Genomic DNA, 9,656 nt, shown 5'->3' on the forward strand with positions numbered 1-9,656 from the left:
CATGAGTGTACCAGATGCTAAGCCACAAAGCATAACACTTGCCTGAAAAGAGCTTTGAGATTTTCCGGTAATTCGGTTCGACCAGCATAACCCAGGTTCATAGTAATAAATATTCCAACTGATGGCTTCAGTGTGATAGCTTCCCCAAGAAATACAAATCTACCATAAAAAGAATGTTGATGAAATTAAATGTGTTCATTGAATATGAATGCACATTGACAAATGCAAACCACTGCAAAATGCAAATTATTAGGAAGCTGTTTATTCTGTGTAATTTTCTTTAAAATTCATAACCATACATATTTTGAATATGTTTTGAAGCATATTTATTAAAAATGCCCTCCCTTTTCCTAGAAGAATTATAAAAATGGGAAGTATTCTTTTTTATTTTAGCATAGCCTTAGTATCCTAGAATATAAAAATAAAGACTTGACTATTTTAACATTTAATGGAAGGAGGTGATGGCATTTTTACCTTCAACATGGGCTGCAATTCCTTGAATGGGATGCTGCATAGACAGAGAATGCCCATACTAAGAGGAGAAAGGGACACCCTGTTCAGTCTTAAGTTTTGTCTATTTCTTCAACTTCTCTCTCTTCCTCTTTCCCTCCATACCTTCCATTGACTCAAGAAAAATCTATTAAATATCACTGAGAGGTACAATAGCTCTGGAGCCAGACTGTGAGTATTCAGATACCAGCCATATCCCTTTAGGCAAGTTAATTATCCTATGTGCCAATTCCCTCATCTAGTAAAAATAATAATCATATTACCAACTTTATTGGATTATGCAAGGATTTAAAAGGGATTATAAATATAAATGGGTAAAAGTACAATGCCTAGAACATGGAAAATATTCAAGAGATGTTAGCTATGACTAATGCTATTACTGTCACTTAAAGGCATTGGAGAAACAGTGAAAGATTTGCATTGGAGAAATAGTGGAAGATTTTCAGAAAGATTTGTGAGGACCCAAGTGGGTTGTTGCTGGCCAGGGCAATGAATGGTAATGTGCTATGGGAGCCATATTGAGAGATAGGTAGAAGGAAACTTTCAAATGAGGGTAAACGAGACAAAATATAAGGCTGATCTCTTGCATTGCTGAGAGGGGAGGGCTGAAGCAGTTAAGGAGCTGGGTCTGCATCATGAAAGAGAGAAGACAGAAAGAAACCACAGTGTTTAGGACTAAGAGTGCCTTAGATACTAGGTAATTAGGAGCAGGTGGATTTTGTACAGTCAAGGTAAAAATGGAGAAAACTTCACTTCCCAGAATGTCAGGCTAGGGAAGGCAGACAGGGTGGCAGGGCTGCTCACACACAGAGAGGTGGCTCTTTCCACAGAATAACTGCCTCCTCTCCCATTGTACACAGGAGGGAAAGCAACAGTCAAAGGTGTGGACCTCCAGAGGGTAGAGCTGGCAAGGCACTAGAAGGCTTTGTAATTGAGGCATGGTCCCATCTCTTAAATCTTCATTTGTAAAGGGAATTTAATAAGCTCGTGAAATCAAGAAGGAGCAGAGCTGTCTGCATATGGGCTAAAATAAGATGAAGAGAGAAGACCCACAGACATTCAGACAAGAGGAGACTACCAAGGAGTATTCTTGGCAATTTTCAGAAATCAGTACACGGATCAGTTACATAAATCTCCATAAGAAAGGATGGCCTCAGATGACATCTGGGTTACAGCAAATAAAAAGATTTTGACTAAAAGCTAGATAAAATATAGCTGGAGATCTAAGAAGAAATAACTGAGCTCCTCTATCATGGCCTTAAGGATGGGACAGGTCAGGAAACAGACACTTGAACACATAAAACTGGGGCCCAAGGCCCACGTGGCAGAAGGACTGAGTGAGAGATTTTCTAGAATGTAGAAATATCCAGATGTATCTACTGATAACCTGGAAACTTCTAGAACAGGTACACAGTCTAAGAGGCTAGATAATCCTTGGGAGATTGAAAATGTTCCTATGGACAAGATAGCTAGCTGAGAAAAATATTCGAAAAACTCAGGGGGCACAGGTGGGCCAGATAAATAAGATTGCCATTGATAAAAATGTTACAAAGAGAACCAGAATTGTGCTGCATACTATACTAATTTATTTCTCAAATTAAGCCATCAAACATAAGTGCCAGTTGTGTTTTGCTTTTTGGAGTGTGGCATCATGTTGAGAAGCATTTAGATTTCAAATATAATTTGAAAGGTCTTGGCCCAAGTTACTGGAAGAACATGAAGGTATAACCTATTGGGATGAGACAACTAGCTAAGAAGGAGTTGGTGGAAAGACTAAGATTTTGATTTTGGAGATATTAAATATGAGAAGCCTGGAAGACCTCCAGTAGAGTCTTGTGATGCCCCAGGCAGTTGTTTAGGTCAGTCCAGAGATGAGAGAGGAGGCCTGGGCATCTGGTAGTCAGCAGCATAGAGAGAGTTTCTTTAAAGCCCTGGGACTAGTTGAAATCAACAAGGGGAGAAAATACAGAGAAAGTAAATCCAAAGACTGGGGCCTGTGATGTCCAACATGAATTGGCCAGGAAATAATAACAATAAAATATAATAGCAAACATGGATATGGTGCTTACTATGTGGCAGGCATTTTTCCAGGTACTTTGCATTTAATCATCACAGTAGTCTATAAGGCAGATACTCTTCCTTCCCCCATTTTATAGATGAGAAGAAACGAGCAATGAAGCAGCTGCGACGGGAGAGAGATGTAGGAGAGGTGTTGTCCTCAACCCACGTCAAGAAAGTGTATCACGCAGTGGAGAATAACCAACTGCATAAGATGCTGCCAGAGGTCAAGAAAGATGAGGACTGAGAATTGATCAATGGAATGAGCATCTTAGAAGTCTTTCGGGTTTTTTTTGGAGAAAGGGTCTTGCTCTGTCTCCCAGGCTGGAGCATGGTGGCACGAACACAGCTCACTGCAGCCTTGACCTCCTGGACTCAAGTAATCCTCTTGCCTCAGCCTCAAAAATAACTGGGACTACAGGCACATGCCACCATGCCTGGCTAATTTTTAAAATTTATTTATTTTGTAGACACCAGGTCTCGCTATATTGCACAGGCTGGTGTTGAACTTCTGGGCTCAAACAATCCTCTCGCCTCAAACTCTCAAAGTGCTGGGATTACAAGCGTGAGTCACTGTGTCTGGCCAATCCTAGAACTTGTTTGTTTTTTATGTGATTAAAGTAATGTAATATACATGTGTTGTACTCAACACTTAGAAACCACTAATAAAAATGGGAGACTATTCAAAATAATTCCCCCAAATCGACCAGACTCTTCCTTTATCTATTTCATGAGACAGGGAGAGGTAGCAATAGACAGTTAAGGGGAGGTTACCTGCATTATTCCATGTTTTTCTATTTGTAACAAGAGACAACCTACATGCCACTCACCTCTTTTTCCTGTTTCTGATGGCATCATGAATCATTTTCACTTGTACTGCCACCACTGACAGAACTTCCACAGAGATTCGGTTGAACTCATCAAAGCAGCCCCAAGCTCCTGTCTGCACTAATCCCTTATAGATATTTCCTACGGACTAAATGATAAAGTGAGGCACTCAGAATTTAACAGAAGGAGTTTTTACGCTATTATATTGAATAATTCCCAATCAGGAATAATGTTAGAGAATACAGTTTCACACATTATTTTATTGCGAACTTACTTTGTAGTCCATTTGCTCTGAACAGTTGAATACATAAACCATCATGCCAAGGGCACGTCCTAGGTCTTTGGTGGTCTCTGTTTTCCCGGTACCAGCTGGGCCAGCAGGAGCCCCACTCATGGTTAGATGAAGTGATTGAGTTAAAGTAATATAACACCTTTAAGCAATAGAAAACACAAATATCACAGTCTAATATGAGATTTTTATAAAACATCAGAGGCAATACATTAGAAAAAAAGTTTAAGCTCTAGAATGTGATAGTAGCATAAAATACTGATATACTTCTGATTTATTCAAGGCAATAATGAATCAGAATATTTTCTATCACATTTATTTTTAGGCTAGCTGTCTAAAAATACTAGAAAAGAATGTATTTCTTTGTTTATTGATCTCACTTCCTAAGAGCTGTGTATTTGAACACAAATAACACTTGATTTGTAACGCTATTAAATTTCTGATATTTCTAGGTAAAGATATTATTAATATGGCAGACAACATCTCAAACTATTGTTTATAAAGGAAAAGTAGAAAAGAAGTCTTAGATGATGAATGAATTAAACATTGGCTGAATTACACTGCTACTTAATACATTAAGAGATACGTAATTTCTATAAATACATAGTATACAAATAACATATACCTATTTCAATATACAAAGCAAATATAAAAGGGCAATTTACTGTATTTAAATATATTTTAGAAATTCCTTTGGAATGTGTTGCTACACGCACTTAGATTACCATCATACTTATTTTTGCAGAAAAGACTAAGAGGTTCTTAGAAAATCATGAAACAAGAATACCTAATAAAAGAAGACAAAACAAATAGCAAGGACCTCAAATGGCTGTATTCTTAATTTGGTGTTTCCTCAGATTTAAAAATTGTTTTTCTCTTAGTACAGACAGCAGGTCTAGTGAATGATATACACACGGAGGTCAGGAGACGAAAGACTAATGTCCCCTTTGCCAATCATCAGATGCTAATCTTAAATAAGTCTTTTGACATCAACACACCTCAGTTTTCTCCTCCATTAAATGAGGTTAATTGTAGGAGTGTATTCAGAAGGCCAAAGGTAAATGCCTTAAAAAATTGAAAGTACTATGCAAATAGAAGCGATTAATTATGAAAACAGAAAGTGTTTCTGCATTTTATATCTATTGCATGCTTAGGTGTATCTTACAATGAATGAGTGAAAAGGCTCCCAGACTAGGAATCAGAGTGCTTTCTGTAGTGGAGATTTTCACTTTGTAATTTTCTCCAGTGGTTCCAAGCTTTGGGTAGGCATATGGCTGCCAGTGTTTAGAGACTGCATTTCTTGCCTTCCTTCCAGTCAGGAGTTGCCAAGTGACCAAACTCCAACCAATGGTGTATGTGCAGAAATGATGAGTGCCATTCCTACAACACTTCCTTGGAGATATCTGACCTGGACTCTCTTTATTCCCTTTTCACTGGCTAAAACACATGTGGAAACCAGTTAACATGTCAGCTACTTGCCAGCCTGTACTGCCAGCCCACTCACCTCTGGATTGTGAGACAATTGCTTCTGTGTTATTTCAGCCATTGTGTTTTGTTTGGAATATCTAACAGCAGCTTAACCGGCATCCTTCTAGCCAAAACACAGTTGACTTAAGTCTCTGAACCCGTCCACATATGGAAGAAGGAGACACTATCTCCCCTGCCTACCTCACGAAGGGATGGTCAGCATCAAATGAAATATAATGGAAGAATTTGAAGGGCATCATTTTGTTAATGTAAACAATTAGTAAATAATTCAAAGAATGAAATGGAAATGGAAACATTTTATCCAACACAATTCACACTATCAAAATGAACATTCATCTTCCTTTCAGTTCCCAAAAAATCCACGTAGTGATTCTTCTAATTTTGAAGTTAATAAACTATCAGGCCTCACATAAAGATAAACTTCAAAATGCCTCTTCCCTTTTTCTCCTATACCCTGGGCCTCCCTTTCCTCCTTCTCTATTGACAACGACATGCATACAGTAGACTCTTCACATTTGCAGTTTTGACTATTCTCAAGTGACTTCTTCAAGCTACAATTTTAATCCCTCTCACTGAAAGCAATGCATAAATTAACTAAAGAGGGCAGTGAATGCTGACTTTTAATCAGAGACAAGTTAGAAGAACTGAATTAGACATAATTATAGAAACTATACAATACACAAATGTTGCGATTATGAGCAGATTAATATGTGCAAGAACAATCACAAATGTAGTGGGAGAATCCTACCAGCCTCTCAGGACTACCATAGCAAACCAGCTTTATAGACTTACATTTGAAAGTGTCTACATTCGGTGATAGTGGATAATTGGGCATGCTGCTATGACCTTGAGGTGTGATTTCTGCTTCATGAATGCCAAAGATTAAATGTGCTGTCTCCCATCAAATGGGTCAGCAGAGATTGGAATACTAACAAAGAAATTCCTGTCAATGTGACATTTTCTTATCTCCGCAATATTCTGACTAGGTATGTCTTTACTTGGAGTCAAGTGGAAATGAACTATTAATAATAGCAACCTCTTGCCGTCTTGAAATACCTGAGCCACACTGGCTTGCTTTCTATCCCTGGAACTGGCCAAGTGTCTTCCCAACTTGGAAACTTTGTCCTTGCTGTTGCCTGTAACTTTCTGCCCCAGGATCTCTGCATAACTGATTCCTCATTGTTTAGGTCCCAGCTCAAGCTCTCCACAATAGTAGGCTCTCCCTTCAAGATAATTTTAAACACATCGATCTTTTTTTATTTTTGTCATAGCATATATCACAGCCTAAAATAATTTATTTATTGTTTCTCTGTATCCCCGCTTACTAGAAAGTAATCTCTGTGACAGCAGGAACCCTGTCTGTTCAACAGTAGAATAGTACTGAGCAAAGTACTTCAAAAGTATTTGTTGAATCATTTAATGAATGCTATGTTCTTCACCTTCCCTTCCTTTCACTGTGTGCAATTCCTCAAATATGAATTTGAACACAGGCAATTCCTAGTTATTTTTACACTTTCAATAAAGGAATCCTGTGGGGGTGGAGGGAGATGGTGATAGATCCTGATACCAGAATGTTAGCTGTAGATAACTGGGCAGAATCAAAAATGCTTCCTTGAGCCATATTAATCCACTCATGATTTCATCATTTGTGCACTGCATAGCTTCTGTAATTCTGTTTCTCTAATTCAGTTCTCTTCACCTTTTCCTAATTAAAGTCAACATTCCCTATATTACATTATTTCTTAATTTACATACCACTTTCACATAGTTCATTGTTCATCATTTCCTCTCATTCCTTCCTTTTCATTCTCACACATCTCTGCTCATGCTAGGGGACTTTTTTGGGTTGGTTTTTCCCATCTGGTTAGAAACTTAGAATTGTTACCTGTCAGTTAGAGGAGTGATCACTAGTCGAGGACTGCTTCCTAAGTATTCATAGAAGTACTGGAACTGGGCATCACAAATATCAACAAAGCAGTGTTTCTGGGTGTCCTCCCATCGGTGACGAAGTTGAGACAGCCATGTAAAAGCTTGCGGACTAACAACCTAAAGGCATTGCATAATCATCACACACAGGACACTGGTAGTTTGGGGGCAACACGTTATTAATCTAATCAACTCTACTGGTTCACATTTTATTTCTAAAATTCTCATAAATAGGAAATCTCTTGCATGCTATTGCAAATTATAATTGCATATACATGGTTAAATACTTAATAAGAAATATGCATGTAGTAAGTCTTCATTTTAAACTGGCTTTTATGTAAAACAATATGAATTTCTTCAAGCAATGCTTTTTCCCCTTTTATGAATCACCCCAGGGGATTAGATAAACCTTGTAACTTTATACTTATATCACTGAAGTCAGATGGAAAAATATACTATCTATATTTAAATGACACATAATCCATAATTTCTGCATTGCAGAGGCATAAACTACACTTTCAACCAAGTTCATTCTAAAATCAGTCTGCTTTTAGTACAGACATTTTCTGCTGTTTTTAATCACATCAAATAACAGTATTTTTCATTGCTATTCTTTCCCATCTACTCAATCCTAACCATTCATCTCCCAGTTAAAAATCCCTGTCTCTGTCAAGATAAATGTGACCGTTGGATTTCTTGAGAATCAGTTGAACTTACCAAATTACTGTATACTAATTTGTCTGATGACTACATAGGTTTCAGCATTGCATATTCATGTATATTAGATGGTTGGGTATTAGATAAAGTATTTTTTAGTACAAAATAAAGGACATATTTTAAATGAGAATTTATCCTACTTCAAATCATCAGACTTATAAAATAGAATAAAAAATATAAGAAGATACAAGGCCATATTAAAGGAGTAGTTAGATATCAACAGTTCATTACCAAAGTGAGAACACATAGTAAGTGATGTTTTGCAAGGAAAAGTTTTGGACTAGCAATTAAAGAATATTGCTCACTAGTGGTCCTGAAGCTGGATCAAGGAATATTAATATATGTTTGTGGTTTACATGAAAAGCATTTTCTTGCACTTTGTAAAAATAATTAAAATTCACTTTGCTTTTAATAAATTGAGAAAAAAACCCAGAAAAACCACAGAAACATTTCACAATACATACAGGCATTCAAATTGTGAAAGGAATTGCCTTGTTTTAGTACTACCAAACAGGTATAACCCAGTAGACAAGCATACTCCTGACTTTTGTAAATAGGAATATATTTTGGAAAGAAGGATGAGAAAATTCTCCTTTCACATTAAACACTGCCAACACTTAAAGACACACAGACTTTTTTTTTTTTTTTTTTTTTTTTGAGATGGAGTCTTGCTCTGTCACCCAGGCTGGAGTGCAGTGGCACCATCTCGGCTCACTGCAACCTCCGCCTCCTGGGCTCACACCATTCTCCTGCCTCAGCCTCCCGAGTAGCTGGGACTACAGGTGCCCTCCACCATGCCCGGCTAATTTTTTGTATTTTTATTAGAGACGGGGTTTCACCATGTTAGCCAGGATGGTCTCGATCTCCTAACCTCGTGATCCGCCTGCCTTGGCCTCCCAAAATGCTGGGATTACAGGCGTGAGCCACCACGCCCGCCCGACTTTTTAAAGATATATAAAAGAAAGGTTATTAGTATACTAAAAGAATTAGAAAATAACTTCTTACAAGACAATAATTTAGTTGTTCAAGGAAGAGACAAAGGATTACCCAAGTGACAACCTAGAATTATGACCAATACCTCTCTCTACAAGGGGAAATGTATCAAAGGCACACAGACATGGTTTAAATCACATACACATAATCTTACTGCTATTGGCTGTATAAGTCACAGAGTTGAGGCTCACGGGCCAATGACCAAGACGGTCACACACAGAGAGACGAATACAGTGATTTCTCATGGTTCTTCCATTGTGATAAAATTTTTTTGATGATCTGATGTTCCCAACTTGGCAAAACCTTTTGGGATATCACTTGGAATAAGTCTCATCACGATAATATATTGGCTAACCAAAATCAAATGCACCCAAGATAACCACAAGTTCTCGGGACTAATTAAAACACACAAACTTTCAAAAAACAATGACTTTCTTGGAACTACTCTGGCAATAAACACCACTTTCAGGAAACAATAATGAATACATAAAATTTCTACAAACAACTTGCCTTCTGAGAAATAAGTTTTGCCACCACATCTCTGGCGTGGACATCTATGGTACAAATTGTCATGATCTTCTGTCTGTCTCCAGGTGGAAGTTCTCCCAGCAAAAGTGTAATCAGTGTATTCAGCTGAGAAATCTAGAAGGAATCATTTTTTAAAAAGGAAGGAAGGGTTACAAATACAAATTTAAGAGCCCCAAATTCTTCATATTTGTAAAGACTGATTTAGTTTGCAAAACAATTTCTTTCCTTTTTTTTTTTTTTTTTTTTTTTGAGATGAAGTCTCACTCTGTCACCCAGGCTGGAGTGCAGTGGCACGATCTCAGCTCACTGCAACCTCTGT

General features: G+C 37.6%; 1 protein-coding gene across 1 annotated transcript in view; it reads right to left on the reverse strand.

Moving 5' to 3' along the window:
* The window catches only part of DNAH11 (dynein axonemal heavy chain 11), a 363,007-nt gene that overhangs the window by 222,508 nt on the left and 130,843 nt on the right, over nucleotides 1–9,656 (reverse strand). The window contains exons 31-35 of the mRNA XM_058446556.1: nucleotides 9,320–9,451; nucleotides 7,059–7,219; nucleotides 3,671–3,827; nucleotides 3,399–3,544; nucleotides 43–159 (exon numbers count right to left, since the gene is read on the reverse strand). Coding sequence (XP_058302539.1) covers nucleotides 43–159; nucleotides 3,399–3,544; nucleotides 3,671–3,827; nucleotides 7,059–7,219; nucleotides 9,320–9,451 — 713 coding nt within the window. The remainder of the gene's footprint in view (nucleotides 1–42; nucleotides 160–3,398; nucleotides 3,545–3,670; nucleotides 3,828–7,058; nucleotides 7,220–9,319; nucleotides 9,452–9,656) is intronic.

The sequence above is a fragment of the Hylobates moloch genome, unplaced genomic scaffold (genome assembly GCF_009828535.3).
Source record: "Hylobates moloch isolate HMO894 unplaced genomic scaffold, HMol_V3 SCAFFOLD_1, whole genome shotgun sequence".
Classification (NCBI taxonomy): domain Eukaryota; kingdom Metazoa; phylum Chordata; class Mammalia; order Primates; family Hylobatidae; genus Hylobates; species Hylobates moloch.